The sequence below is a fragment of the Buteo buteo genome, chromosome 11 (assembly GCF_964188355.1).
Source record: "Buteo buteo chromosome 11, bButBut1.hap1.1, whole genome shotgun sequence".
NCBI classification, from domain to species: domain Eukaryota; kingdom Metazoa; phylum Chordata; class Aves; order Accipitriformes; family Accipitridae; genus Buteo; species Buteo buteo.
Genome location: NC_134181.1, coordinates 30,401,196 through 30,416,531, shown reverse-complemented (window position 1 = coordinate 30,416,531; position 15,336 = coordinate 30,401,196). Strand labels below are relative to the sequence as shown.

Below are 15,336 nucleotides of genomic sequence, written 5' to 3'. Positions count from 1 at the left end.
GTTAAAGATCAGCTGAAGAAGCACATCTGTCAATAGCCAGATCTCTAATGTATAACCCTATTTTACTTTGCCTTTACTAACAGGGTAAAGGTGATTATGTACTCTCCAAATGGGAGGTAGACACTACCAATAACCTGGTGTCTGTTCGAAGTTTTGCTGATTCAAGTCTGATCAAAGGTAAAGAAGAGGGTTTTTTTCTTTTTATAGACAAGTGTAGAATTCATATTTAATTGCAGAAAATACTAAAACATTTTCAGTTATTTCATTGTTTTTGGTAAATACACATATACCAAATGGAACACTTCTTGTAAAGGTAAAGCCAAAATGTATGCTTCAAAGTTGTTGAGTATAACTTAAATATGCAAATCACAATTCTGTTTAAGCTGAACTTTTCACAGTCCTAGGAAGTTCCAGGATTTTAAACACCTGTAGGTTTCCAATGCTTGGTTGCACATTTTAATAAGTTTTTGCTTCAAATACATTTCTCGAGAAAAATAATAGATTTTATGTGACTGTGGATATTTTTTTAGATGCAGTGAAACTTCAAGTTCTTGACAATCTGCTGTTTGTTTTAGATACAGAGGTATGTGTAATGATTTGGTTTAGTCTTCATTTTACAATGCTCTTGAACCAGCTTATAAAAATATTTTTTACAGCAATAGCTTTAAAAAATGTTTCTGTAAAATAAATATGGTTATATTTACAAAGGATCTTGATCTTGCTGTGGATTTTTTGTTCTACTCCTAGTCATTATTTAGGCTGTGGAATGTGTTAAAATTCTGCTCAAAAAAAGACAAAAAATATCTTCTACGAAGAAAATATGAAATCCATATCTGATTTTTTTTTTTTTTTTTCAATCTAGAATGTTTTAAGCATGTGGGATGTTTATTCTCTTACTCTAATTTGGGATTGGCCTTTAATACATATTGAAGAATTTCTTCTAAGTACAGAGTCAGATTCTTCTCCAGTCATATGGTAAGTAGAGTTATAGCACCAATTCTGAAAAGTGAAATGTTCTCTATCATTACAAGAAATATGCCACAAACACTTGATTTTCTGTGGTAGTGAATTTTAGAACCTTTGTTGAAATCTTTCTAGTCAGTAGGACAAAATAATTGGACTGCAGGTATCCTTAGCTCTGTATTGTAGGAAAGAAAATCTTGGTGCTTTCTGCTTTCTCTTGCTTTATCTATTGTTACTGCTAAGGAATCTTGCATGTAACCTGTATCATTTAGGAAATGCTGGTCTAAAATAAGGTGTATAATATGGCTTACAAGTCTGATGTTATAAAAGATCTAGTCTGGCTTTCGGATAGGTAAATAGTAAGATCTTCGTTCTGCAGATGGAGAAGCCAAAATCTGGAGATGCATATATTGGTTAAAATGCAAAAGAATTAATGGCAATTAAGATTAGAAGGCAAGATTCTTGGCTCTTTCCATTGCTCTGTGCCAGTTTAAAAAAATAATAATCAGATCCATTTGAAAAGCTTAAAAACATCAGAAGTTAAATGTATGTCCTCTACATGCTAAAACACTTGTTATTTTTGAGTGCACTGTAGGGTTTTAAAATGTACCAGTTTCCATGGAAAACCAGTTTTCTGAAACTCAGAAGCAAGAATATTTTACAGTTCTAACATAGAATTTATACAGTATATTTTGCTTTCTTGTTTCTCTTTCTTGTTCTGTAGGCAAGGGCTTGCCAATGTTAAACTGATAGTCATGACAATACCAGATAACAAACAGGTATAATCATTTTATCTGTGTTCTGTTCTTCAATTGTTATGTAGTCACTCACAGAAAAAGGGGGGGGGGGGGGGGAAGAAAAGAAAAGGAGATGGCTAAATTTTTGGAGCAGACAGAATTCTCAGGAGCTCAAAGCCAAAACTAAAATGTGACCATCTATATATTAGGATATAGTGAGTGACGGACTACTGCAATGTCTTACGGTGGTGACCAGGGCAAGCTGTCCTGCCGTTTGGGTTTTTTATGGATTGTTTGGGGTTTGTTTGTTTGCTTTTTTTTTAATGATCGTCAGGTAGTGGAGAGCAGCAAAATTTACAAATGTCTTACATACCTTCACAGATTTCTTTAGACCAGTATCTGCTCCATGTACAGTCAGTGGAGTTAACTGAAATGGAATGCCAGGATGAACATTATACAATTTTTTTAAATGAAACCTGTCTACATATAGAGGCAACATCTAAAGCTTCATTAAACTTTCTCAAATTGTAGAGATCCGCTATTACATAAAAACTTATGAAAATAGTGTCTTTCATCTAACTCCATAAGAATCCAGAAATGATTCTGCAAACATGATTCTGTCACCAGTGTAGGAAGAAAAAAAAATTCTGACTTGTTTGTTTGTTTTCCCCTTTTTTTATAGATGAGAAGTCTAATGGTTTTTGCATTGCCCACTATGCAACCGCTCTATTCTTTGGAAGTATCTATTGTTTCTTCACTTGTTCAAAGTGGCATTGGCACAGTATGTTTAGATTTTTGTTGTTGTTGTTTGAAGAAATACAGTTGTCTTAATGGGTGTAATTATTAAAGAGGGTACTCTGTTATTCTTGTTAGATTAGAAGTGATTTGTGCTAGAAACTGTGCAGGAACTGTACGAAGAAAGATTAAATTATGTTCCCAAAGGAGGGAGAAAAAGATACGGTATATAGCAGACTGAACAGTTTAATTCCAGGCCCAGGTCTATTGCAATGTTTTATACTACTGCCAGTTGGTTTTGCTGCTGTTACAGCTAAAAGCTGTATGAATTTTTAAGTTCTCTTAGCACAGAAAAAGGCTCTGGATTTATTTGGGATTTATTTAAGTTTAGATGAGAGAATTACTTCTACTGTTTAAACTGCTTCCTTATAAAGACTTTAATAAAAGGTCAAAAAGAGAGTGAGAACTTCATGAATTAGGAGTGTTGTAAAGACTGGTGAAGTGGAGTGCGTGTGTGAGAGGATACCAAGTCAGAAGTCTAAGCGGTAGCTCGTCATTGGAATTGTGAAAGTGAATGTAGTAAGCTCTGGATCTGATATGCAATAAAATGCAAAGCTGATGAAATTGCTTGCCTTGTATGAAGCACTTGGCAGAAAAGATCATATATGCAGCTACACAGTGGAGAAAATAATGGCTAATATATCCCTTTTCTTTGATCTGAGATGATAAAGTCAAGGTGGGAAATGCCAAGGCATATATTGCCTGTGTGGAATGTAGCACAGAGATCAGATTCTAAAAGATGTGAAGATGTGAAGCAGTGTGACCTGCTTATGACAAAATGAGAATGTAGTTTTGAGAAGATGATTCACTCATGTGGAGGGTGTACTGATGGTAATTCAACTGGGATAGCAGAGTGGTTTCAGTCTGTTCAGTTAAGGCTCTCAGAAATTTTAGGCTGTGGAAACTATCCAGGAAATAACATGGTAAGCATTTAAAAAACCCAGACTTATCTGAGAGAAAAGCAGTAGTTTGTTTCTAGATGAAGAAACACTTAATGCATTGCAGTTGTCCTTTCTTATGACTGATTTCCCTTACGATCTAATGATTTTTGTTATTGCATGCTACAGGATACAATATACTTCTTGGAAGGAATTAATGAAAAACATCGGATGTAAGATAACATTTTGTTTCTTACTAGATCATTATTATATAAAAATGGCAGATTACTTTTACATATAGTTGCTTCATAGTTGATAAACTCACATAGTTCCCTCTCAACCTCAGACCCTCTGAAGGCCCAGTTTCTATCGTTGTGATGAGACGTTTAACCGAAGCCTTGCCGGAAAATAGGTACTAGTTTCCATGAAACGCTATTTCATTATTATTTTTTTTTTTATCTGTGGTTTGGCACTTCTATTGAAGTAGTATACTTTACTTTATTTCACCCCTAGACTAAGTCGCTTACTTCACAAACACAAATTCACTGAAGCAGAGAATTTTGCTATTCAGTTTGGACTAGATGTTGAGGTAAGTTGTCCATTCTTGATAAATACATTTGGAGATTAATTAGTATAACTGATCTTACTCATAAGGTTCTTGGCCTATAGTCCAACAGAAAGTATTAAAAATATTACAAATATAGTAGAATGTTACCTTACAAAGCAACTTGCTATACTTGAAAGCTGATTCAAAATTAGACTACTACATGGTGAGCTATGTTTTTATTTACAATAACTAACAAACCTTGCAATGAGAAGTGGTGCAGAAGTACAACTTCTGATCAAAATAAGCGCTGCTGGATCAGGAGAAGGCACCTTTGTCCCTTTAATTAGCAGGAAACAGTGCTGCTAAAAAAAAAAAAGAAGGATAATTCACTTGCATTTATTAACACGTAGTCTGTCTTCATTAACTGATTTATTCAAGTAATGCAATTTAAATAGTCCCTCTGCTTTTTTGTTTTGTTTTGTTGGGGTTTTTTTGTAAATTAAAAAAAACAGGCTTAGCTGGTGAGATAAAATGATACCACAATTGTTAGGGGCTAATTGGTAATCCATTTCTGTATTTAAATCATTCAGTGTACATGGACACACTTTATCTCAAAAACATTGTGAACAAAAGTGTAGAGTTGTCAGTTCAAGACTGTCTACTTAAAACTTAATTGCATCAAACTGAAAACTGTGTTTGGTTTTTTTTAAATAGCTTGTATACAAAGTGAAAGCAAACACTATTTTAGAGAAACTAGCTTCAGCTTCTGTTGGGAGTTATGGTCACGAAGTCTGGTTGGATCTTGTGAATGAAGCCAAAGAAAATTTGCAAAAAATTCAGGTAAGTTTTTATTTCTACTCTCTTTCTCTAATAAAGTAATTCAAATTATAAAGGACCTTGGAATTCATTTCAGTTGTTTCCTTATGCAAACAGGATAGCCAATTTGTTGTGGATTACTGCATAAATGCTCCATGGCCACTGTATGAAACCACTCAAGAAATGTTGAACCACGCTAAAGTCAGAGTAAGGTGTTTTATTTGTTTAAATTGCTTATACTCATCCATTCCTATTACATGGTTCTGTACAACTTGAGAGGGAGGATATCTTCAAATGAGTTACACTCATTCAAAAAGTAAATGCATTATAAATTGTATGTTACCAAACATGAAGAAGAAGCAAGGCTTGTTCCAACCTCGTTCTGTCTATTGCTTAAGGACAAAAAAAGGCTTACAGTTTTATTTTCACACTAGAAATCAGGCTTTAGTTTTGGGTAGTAGTCTTTTTAAGTACCTTTTAAATATCAATTTTTAGGAATAAAAGCTCAAAATGTTGCCTTTTTTTTCTTAATTATTTTAGTCTCTCCTGCCTTATCAAACAGAATCAGAGAGATACATATTATCCATCTGATCCTGCATGCATATAGAAATCCAATCAGAGTCTAACATTTAAAATAAAGACTCTAGTTTATAGACATACTAAGTTTTTGCTCATGTCTTTATTAAATTCATAGTACTGTCTGGCATGTTCTGCATGTACTGAGTTGTCAGCCAAACCATTTCATGCATTTGTTTCAGATCTTGAAGAAAGATGATAGAACCATTGCTCCACCATCTGATGGGGCTCCGGTATCCATAACTGAGGTGAGGACAAACTTCTTGGCCCTGTAGTATCATATGATAAACAATTATGATTTAGAGTTTTAAAAACTGTACTACTGTTGAACTTTTTAAACAAGATTATATTTTATAGTATGAAAGAGGACCACAGTAATGACAGGTTTCAGAAATAAGCGATTCCTTCAGTCATAGAAAGATTCATTTTCAGATGCTCCAGAAATTGAAGGAAGAAGCTTTCTTAAGTGCTTTTAAGTGTTTAATTTTGTTTCTTATTTAGTCCTGTTGTATACTGGACGGGCCTCATCTGCCTTCAAGGAGACTCAGTGTAAAGTGCTTACACAATTGAAATTTTTCATTAATGCTTTATTAAACAAGCTTACACATGTAATTAGCTGAAATTTTTGAAAAATCTTTATTTTCCTCCATTCTTCCTCTTTGTGGTGGTTATTCTGACCATGTAATATCACTGTTTGTTAAGCCAGATATTGACCTTAAATTTCTTGTCTGCATTTAGGTATTGAGAGCTCAGGCAAGGCTTACAACTTTTTATGGAGCTTTTGGACTAGAGAAATTCAGGTTTGTTTCCGTTTGTTCATTAAGATTTAAAGTAAATTTAATTGTAATGGTTAAGGATGTGCCATTGAAATTAAGATTGTTTTGTTTTGTTTTTTTGTTTTTGTTTTGTTTTTTTTTTTAAATTTGAGTTCATTAAACTTTGAACCCTTCCTTCTCTTCCTGAAGTTTCCCATACTCTACTGTGGAGAAGGGAGAATGCAGAGAGGCTGAGTCATCCTTTATGTTGAAAACATATGTTATCTGTTGCACATGTGCTACTTTGTATAGATTTTTTGTTTGTTTGTTTAATGTATATAGAAGGGGGGTGTGATTTTATGCACACACAATCTACCACTACTGTTGTCTCTTACACCATATAGTACTAGCCATAAAAGATTTGAGGTTTTCCTCCCCAACTTCTTTAATATTGACATATAACAATAATGGAATTTCTTTTCCTCCTCTCACTTCTAGTGGTATTGCTTGGACAGAATTCTTGAATAATGAAGACATTTTCAAGAATATCCTTTTTCAGCTAGAAGAAGGAAATTTATCTTGTGCACAGTACCTCTGGCTTAGGCACCAGGTGAGATGGCATAGACATCTCTTTGGTATTTGTGGAGGATGTTAAGTCTCTTAAATTTTCCAGCCTTATTGAACAGAATTAGACCAATATGGTTACGAAACAGCTTGTCATGGTTTAACCCCAGCTGGCAACTAAGCACCACGCAGCCGCTCGCTCACTTCCCCCCACCCAGTGGGATGGGGGAGAGAATCAGGGAAAAAAAAACCCAAAACCTCATGGTTTGAGATAAGAACAGTTTAATAGGACAGAAAGGAAGAAAATAATTAATGATAATAATAACAATAATAAAAATAAAAGAATTGGACTATACAAAACAAGTGATGCATTTTGCTCACCGCTTGCTGACCAATGCCCAGTTAGTTCTTGAACAGCGATCCACTCCCCCCCCTAGCCAACTCCCCCCAGTTTATATACTGGGCATGACATCACATAGTATGGAACACCCCTTTGGCCAGCTGTCCTGGCTGTGTCACCTCCCAACTTCTTGTGCCCCTCCAGTCTTCTTGCTGGCTGGGCATGAGAAGCTGAAAAATCCTTGACTTAGTATAAACACTGCTTAGCAACAACTAAAGACATCAGTCTGTTATCAGTGTTATTCTCATACTAAATCCAAAACATAACGCTATACCAGCTAACAGAAAGAAAATTAACTCAATCCCAGCCAAAAGCTCCTCAAAGAAGCAAAGGTCTATGCCAGAATCTCATCTATTATCACAATGATTACCTCTTCACCTAGCTCCTTAGAAGGCTGAACTTCTTATTGATTTAGGAATAAACCAGTATTTCTGATGTCAGAATGCATATTTCTAGGTCTGAAGGATGACAATTCTTTGATTTATTCTGTGGTGGTTATCATATTCCATTCACTTTCTTGCAAGCACAGATCTCAGAATCTTTAATTGGACATTTGCTGGCTAGCTTAAAATCCTTTAAAAATGATCATATAGACTCCTTACTCTGAATGGCACATTCATAGTAGTGGCTATGGGCTATTATATTTGTTAGTGCAGGAATTTCAGGTCCATGTCTGTTGTTTTCTTTCTTAATGAGACAGAACTACAGAGCAAGTCCTGAAGTAATAGGACATGATCCTGCCACCGTAATTTGCAAAGAAATTGCTTCAATTAAGTCTTGTTTAAGAAGACCAACCTCTGGTTTTTCTGAACAGGGCTATATATATTTTTTTTTTAAATTCCTGACCATGATTACTGAGATTTTCTCTTTGTATTTGTGAGATCTGTTGCTTCTTCCTATTAGTGAAACAGCTTTACAAAGTATCAGATAAACATATACTCCATATATCTGTAATTGTTCTGTTTTAATATTTTAGCCAGATTTTGAAAGCAGCTTTGATGAGAAAATGCTGGAGAACTTGCTTAATGCCATCCATTTTGCTGTTCCTTTGAAGGAACTATGTTTGTGGCTTAGAAATGTTGTGATCCCTTTCGTAAGAAAAGTTGTGCCAAAGGGACAGGTAAGACTAATTTTCTCAGGCTAAAATAATTTTATAGTCAGACCTACAGGCTTTTATTTTTTAATGTCAGAACCTAGTTCCTCTGTCTTTTAAAGCAGCTCCTTTCCCTGCAGTTTATATTTTAAATGATTTCGTATAAAACAAATTTCTAATGGCAAATTTTGCTTTGATAGATATCATAACTCTACTTATAACTGTATTTTTTTCAGAAAATATTAGCAAAATGGCTGGAACAATGTTCTCGAAACCTTGAATTAACTGATAAGGTAAGTCACACTGCAGAAACGCTGCATGTCTTGTATTTCTATATGTATAATACAGTTTGTTAATATCAATTATTTTGGACAGGCAAATTGGCCAGAAAATGGACTCCAAATGGCAGAGATTTTTTTTACAAGTAAAAATCAAGGTGAAATGGGACTGACAACTTTTGGCCAGTGGACTCCTTTGGTAAGAAATGTAGCAAATATAAGGATTTGCTACTAAGAGACTTCAGAATATATGCTCTGTGCTAGACTTGGAATGGATGATAACTAGGTCACTTTTGGTTTTGGTGAAGATTGACTTAATTCCATGAAAGGAAGGAACTGAATTCCAATCTCGGGTTTAAAGATTTAAAAAAAAAAAAAAAAAAGTCAGTGAAATATTAATAGCCTTTAACAGATGTATTAATAATCTAAATATGAATAATATTCTTGAATATTCTGTAGTACACAAATAAACCTGAGCCCTACAAAACACTTAAATTTCAGTAAAGATACTCCTTATGAACTTAAATTAGAAACATGTCTCATCTCTGTTGAAATTTTTGGAAATTAGTTGCAATTTACCATGTGTTAAGGCCTGGAGAAAAGAGGTATTAAAAATCAGCTAGCTGTAAGGTTATGAATACTGAATTTGTGCGAACACAAATAAATTATGTATGCTATATATCCTAGCTATACTGGCATCTATAAAAGTGGTGGTAGTATGAAAGTGGAGAAAGATAAAGCTCAAAGCTAACCAGCTGTGCATTTAAAAAATTGGAAACATTGACATTTTGTGTTAGATCTGCTGTCTTAAACTTCTGAATCCCACATTCAAAGTGCGTAATGGAAAGAAGAGAAATTTACTCTGTTAAGTCCCACTTTCAACATGTACTTGATTTTCTTTGTTGTATACCATATAAAGGTAACAGTTCAGCATATATATATATATTTATAAAAACTTCAAGGTTGCAAGGCATCAAAAATTGTTTGTGAAGTTTCTTGGAAAATCACATGAAAAATAGGGTTCTGACTTAAAATAACATGTTGGCTGTAGGTACCTTGTTCCTAGCTGTTTGTCTTACCTGTCCTTAAGACTTCTGGTGAATGAAATGCTCACCCCTCTTCCCTGTGCAGGCTCTACTAGTGCATCGCTGTCTTTATATTTAGAAAGAATCTTTTCCTAATATCTTACCAGAATCTTCTTTGCTGTATTATAAGTCAACTACTCTTGTTTTATACCAGAGGTGTGGAGAATGATTTGTTTTCTTCCTGTTTATGATGGCACTTAATGGTGTTGAAGATTATAGCAAGTCTTCTAATGTTTCACTTCTAAACACTGTTTCAGAGATGTGATGACTGTGAAGAGGTACATAGGTTAAAGAAGCTGGTAAATGATTTACAAGAACTGATAACGCTGTACAGAAAATACAACTGCAGGCTGGCACTCTGTGATTTTGAAAAGGTAATTCTGCAGACACTTCAAAAAGTGCTTTTGAGTAGTGGATTCTTCTGAGAAGGAGAAAGATCTTGTAGCATGCAATTTAAAGTCAGACAATAGAGGAATCCTGATGGATTGGTTGGTTGAACTTGTGTTCATAAGCTGCTAAGACTATTTGATATGTTGTGTTTGTTATAAATTTTGTTTGAACCGTGGATATAAATATATAACGTGACAAGAAACTACAAGAAGGTATGGCTTAAACTCCATGATTTCCCATTCATTATAGATCGTATATTGTGGAGCAAGCATTAGCAACAGAAAAATTAGAAGTACAACTGAACAATAAGGGACTTTGTAAAAGAAAGCTTTTATTTGAGCTAAAAAAGGATGCTAGTTCTTGAAATCATTCAACTGATTTCAATGGACACTGGATGTTGAATTATTTATTAGAGACGTAAAGGTTCGGTACTAACATGTGTGATGTTCTAACATGGCATTGTTCTACTTGCTGCCCAGGAAAATGCAACTACTATTGTGTTTCGCATGTTTGATAAAATTTTGGCACCAGAGCTTGTCCCGTCCATTTTGGAGAAGTTTATAAAACCCTACCTGTGTGAACATAATCTACAAAAGGATGAACTTCTTCTACAGTATATAAAGGTATTCATATTTTCTTTCTTTTGAAGAAAGTTATTTAAACATGAGGAAGCAGAATACAAATCTGATGACCATTTTTATTTACACTTGAATTTTAGGACAGGCTTTCAGATTAGCTTACTCCTGTCAATGAACTTATTGATAGGTACTATTTCAGTAATAAGGCATTAACAGATACAAGGGAAGATAGCTAAATCTGTGCCTTAATGTCCAAAAAACTTCTAATTTTTGTTTATATTGTAAAATATTCCTATCTTTTCTGAATTCAAATATCCTTATAATCTTTACCAAAATATACAGGATTTGCTAGAACGTTGTCGTACGCGGTCAGCTTCAGTCTTTGAAACTGCATGGGAGGCAAAGGCAATAGCTGTCATTGGCTGTATCTCTGATACAGATGTAAGTATATTTTCTGAAATAGGCATCAAGTGGCTCTAACACATCAGTTCAGAATGAAACACATAAATTTTACATAAGCGTATGAGTACATTTTTACAAGTGGTATGAGGAGGAACAAATCGTATGCTGTCCTTTTATTCTGTCTTAGTAATCTTCCCCCATGTGATGTTCTTTGCTTGAGAATTTAATTGTAGTTTTGATGTTATCACGTGGAAAACTCACCAACTTTAATATATATGAAACTCAAGCTCTACAGTGTCGTAAATTACTATAAGCATTTTCTAATCTAACATGACACGTTGTATTATGATAATGGATGCCCTTTATGCAAGTGGAGATTGGGCCAGGAAATAAAATGCTTGCCTAAATGAATCAATCACATGTGAACAATACTTCAAGAGATTACCTTGTAACTTATTTTGACAAGTAAGCTCTTTATGTTCTTTTTATAGCTGAAATTTGATGCAGTTCTACAGATAATGCATGGTGCTATGGTACCATGGAGTGCAGCAGTGGAGCAGCTGGTAAAACAGCATTTGGAAATGAATCATGTCAAGTAAGGCAAAATCCACAGTCCACCTCAGTTTTGTGTGTACTTTAAATTAGAATTCTGCTTTGGGGGGGGCGAAATACTGTGTATCTGATGTAGTATAATGATTAAATCACATACCTATAGGTAGCAATTAAATTAATAATAGTCTAATTTGTCCATAGAGTAAAGTTACTGCAGGAAAGTTATAGACTGATGGAGATGAAGAAGCTTTTGCGAGCCTATGGGATAAGAGATACTAATCTTTTAAAGGACAAGCAGATGATAATGGTAAGTGATCAACATTACTCTTACTTCTATTAAACAAAAGTCCCTACGCTACCTGCATGTATTTTCATGGGGTATAAGAAGCTAGACTTTTCAAAAAATCCTAGCAACTGGTAGTTCTCACTTGTTATCAATATCTGTTTTTCTTGTCCTATTGGGACATGTTTTTTGCCTGATAGCCCACAGCTTCTAGGTAACTTGCTTGGTACAAGCTGTACAATTACAATGAAGAAGTAGCGTGTATAAATTACTTGTTTTGTTATCCTATACATCAACAAACTAAAGTCCATATCTGTTTGCTTCTTACAGAGGCTAGTGAAATACATTCTTAAACAAGATACCCCTACTTCTTTGGAGGATGCTTTGAAAATTGTAGCAGCATATATGCTGCCCCCTGTGGAAGTCTACATTCTGAAGATGATAGACCTGATTGACAAAGAAAGGGTACTAAAATACTTCATGTCAGTTGATCTCAGAATTTAAAGACACTGAGGCTTATATTCAAAACAGGGAAGTTGTACTACTTGCTGAAATCTTATACATGGTTAACATATAACTTTTTTTTTTTAATTATGGTTCTATTAATTGTACACATAACTGCCTATACTTAACATTGAAAATGAGACCCTTGTCAGAGTTTTAAACATCATTTGTGGCAAAAAAGGATGAAATTTATGACCCACAATATACAAGACAAGTTTGGAATTGAAGTCTCTACATATTTTCACATACTGTTTTTGCTAGAGTTGTTTTTGGGCAAGTTGCTTTCTTGCCAACAAAAAAAAAAAAGAGACTCTTTCTTCGGAGAAATGCTTTCTTCTAATGCAATGATATTCCACATGAGTACAGACCTGCCCCTTTAGTATTGAGAGCACCTGAATGTTTGTCTTGCGATACAAGGTGTTGAATGTTTATCTATTAGTATGAATTTTTCTTCCAAGTTAATTTCAAGTCTCAGTTTAGCAAAAAAACCCTGAAGTTATCTTTAAATTACATTGATATCCTAACTAGAAATATTTAACCTTGCTTGCTACATTATAGTTGGTGTGATTACCTTTATACCCTGTGGTTGTCCCTAGTTATGTTATTGGGATCTCTTTGACCTGAAGACAGGGAGGCATTTTGATTAAAGGAATCAAATTAACTCCCCTGCAAGATAGTGTTTCTCATGTTAACATTTGTTCTGCCTTATTAGCACATGGTATTCTTGATAATCATACTCTTATAAAACATTGCATAATTGCCAATGAACAAAACTGCATTTTAATTTGCCTATTAACCTGTAGTGAGTAAGCACATAGATTTTACTGAAAGCCTCATAGATTTAGTGAAAACTATTCAGGGAGTTTAAGGAAGTCATGTCATAATAAATATATTTTATAAAGAGACTTGAAATTCATCAGCAGAAGATTAATCTCACCCAGTTGGCCATCATGCAACCATTGTATCAAAGCAAGGACATACACATAACTTAGCTTTTCCAAAAGCAAATGCCTTTTCCTTTTGATTATTTCTGGTTTGCTTTTTATTCATTTTTTTCTCTCCAGGGAGAGGAATCTCTGACTTTGTTAAAATCTCTGACTCTTGCTGAAGCTGAGAAAGTTGCAGAGAGATTGACTGTGTGGGGAACACTGGTATTACAGAATAAAGCAGATAATTCTGAAGAGGTATCAAGTCATTTCACATCATAAAGTGTGTGCACAAATTATTCTAAATACTATTCTTACCCAGATGCTTAAAAAAATGTAGAGGATGCAAATGTAAAAACTGTGCCTTCCAGCAAAAATGGATGATGAACTGGTCCTGCTTAGAGCAAGAGGTTGGACTAGGTAACCTCTTGAATCCTCTTCCAACTTGAGTTTATTCTGATTCTGTATACAATACAATTACTTTGTGTAATTTAAAGGCATCTCCACACAGTGGCATGGCTATCTGAATTCCATTAATAATTTATAAATCCTACTGCATTATTATACCTCTACTTCTATGTATTTTCCAGTTCTTTCTTTAGTTGCTTGGAAAACATCTATTTAAAAACTGGAGATGTGGCTTTGCTATGCACCACAGTGGGTTGAAGCTTCACAGTTGACAGTACACATTACTGTCTTGCAACCACAGAAGAGAATTTTTGTTAACGGTTGTTTTAGGGAGTTATTCTGGGCAATGGAAGGAAGAACAAAGGCAGAAGGGTGGGTATTTTCAAAACTTCTGTGAGAGCTAAGAGGCCGTATGGAGTACATACATATAACAGCTATAAAATATTTACTATTTCTACAAGGGATGCATGTTTACAATACCTTTCTGTTCCCTTGCTTTTCTACTGGTTGTATCTTAGACTTGATAACTGTTGCTTAAGAAGTTTGTAGAGCATTGCATAGTATTTTAATGGAGTGGAAGGCTGAGTGTCACTGTTTGTTACTGGCAACATTTTGACCAAACAAAACATTAATCTCTTCCTTTCCTGCAGCAAAAAACACAAATGTTTATGACTAAGACGCTTGTGGAAATCCTTAAATTCCTGTTCAGCATTCAAAAAGGTAAGCTACAACTTAAAAATCTTAAATTTTGTCTGTAAATTGAGTCAGGAAGTAATTGGTTTTTTCCTCCAACAGACAATCCTCTGAAGAAAGATGAATGTGAAGCAAACCTGAAGATGTTTGAAACACTGGCTACCCTGCAGGTAGATGTATTTATAGTTTCAAACCGCTTTTGGTTTATTGTAGTTATTCCAGTTGTTCTTATAACATGGATGATGTTAAAAATTAATTGTATTTACAACTTATGTGCAAAGGTTGTTTTTATTATTGACTTCAAAGAGATTCTAAGGCTAATCTAGCAATTTAAATAGTGCCTGGGAAAGTTCCCAATTACTAGAACTCAGTTGTCCATTTAAACCAAAAAATTAGATGCTCTCCCAAAAGTCTTAAGTGCTAACACTTCAAAGATTTCATGATAGAGTACTGTAATATTTTATTAAGATCTTATTATGGTTTGTAAACTTAAATTATTTAATACAGCATTTGAGCATGCAGTATCCTTCAGGTTTTTTTATTTTGCTTACCTACTGCCTAGCAAAATTCTCTAATTTATTATGTAAATCAGTAATTGGTAGAAACTAGTAAAGTCAACTTCATACTCAAAGTATTCCTCTAAGAATGAGACAGGAAATAAAAACATTTTAACAAAAAAAACCCCAAACAACCACAACATTTTTAAAGGAAGTTACATGAATACAAATATATAATCTTATTTTTTTGTTGCAGGAAGATTTTGATATCTTTCTTTCAGTCGAAGAATTTAGGAATCCTTCACTGATGTCTAGGCTTCTTGAGAATCACATAAAAGCTTATGAAACTGTCAGATCTCTATCAAAGTCTAGAAAAGTGCAAACAATGAAGTGTAATTCAGAAGATGCTAAAACCAAGAACCGTTCTACTGAATCAAGGTTGTATAGACTGGCTTTGCTCCTGCAAAGGTCAGAGCAAGAACTGGGAGAAAAACTGGCCTTGAGAGCACTAGATGCTGGAAAAGTTGAAGATGCTGTAAAAATATGCAGGTAAAACTGCAGAGGTTTTTAAGATTATAATTTTTAAGGGGCTTTTCTGCACTATTTTTGATACTTT

General features: G+C 34.3%; 1 protein-coding gene across 3 annotated transcripts in view; it reads left to right on the top strand.

Annotated features, from left to right (window-relative positions):
- The window catches only part of KNTC1 (kinetochore associated 1), a 41,315-nt gene that overhangs the window by 4,192 nt on the left and 21,787 nt on the right, over positions 1–15,336 (top strand). Inside the window, exons 9-34 of one of the 3 annotated variants that reach the window (XM_075041263.1) lie at positions 84–177; positions 531–583; positions 863–975; positions 1,688–1,742; positions 2,383–2,481; positions 3,563–3,606; positions 3,720–3,785; positions 3,887–3,962; positions 4,635–4,760; positions 4,854–4,943; positions 5,495–5,560; positions 6,051–6,112; positions 6,566–6,677; positions 8,008–8,151; positions 8,361–8,417; positions 8,500–8,601; positions 9,745–9,861; positions 10,357–10,500; positions 10,798–10,896; positions 11,349–11,452; positions 11,611–11,716; positions 12,023–12,157; positions 13,261–13,380; positions 14,181–14,250; positions 14,326–14,393; positions 14,977–15,269. In XM_075041263.1, the coding sequence (XP_074897364.1) occupies positions 84–177; positions 531–583; positions 863–975; positions 1,688–1,742; positions 2,383–2,481; positions 3,563–3,606; positions 3,720–3,785; positions 3,887–3,962; positions 4,635–4,760; positions 4,854–4,943; positions 5,495–5,560; positions 6,051–6,112; positions 6,566–6,677; positions 8,008–8,151; positions 8,361–8,417; positions 8,500–8,601; positions 9,745–9,861; positions 10,357–10,500; positions 10,798–10,896; positions 11,349–11,452; positions 11,611–11,716; positions 12,023–12,157; positions 13,261–13,380; positions 14,181–14,250; positions 14,326–14,393; positions 14,977–15,269 (2,615 nt within the window). Of the gene's footprint in view, positions 1–83; positions 178–530; positions 584–862; positions 976–1,687; positions 1,743–2,382; positions 2,482–3,562; positions 3,607–3,719; positions 3,786–3,886; positions 3,963–4,634; positions 4,761–4,853; positions 4,944–5,494; positions 5,561–6,050; positions 6,113–6,565; positions 6,678–8,007; positions 8,152–8,360; positions 8,418–8,472; positions 8,602–9,744; positions 9,862–10,356; positions 10,501–10,797; positions 10,897–11,348; positions 11,453–11,610; positions 11,717–12,022; positions 12,158–13,260; positions 13,381–14,180; positions 14,251–14,325; positions 14,394–14,976; positions 15,270–15,336 lie in introns of all 3 variants that reach the window. The other 2 variants (XM_075041262.1, XM_075041264.1) reach the window with 2 other exon arrangements.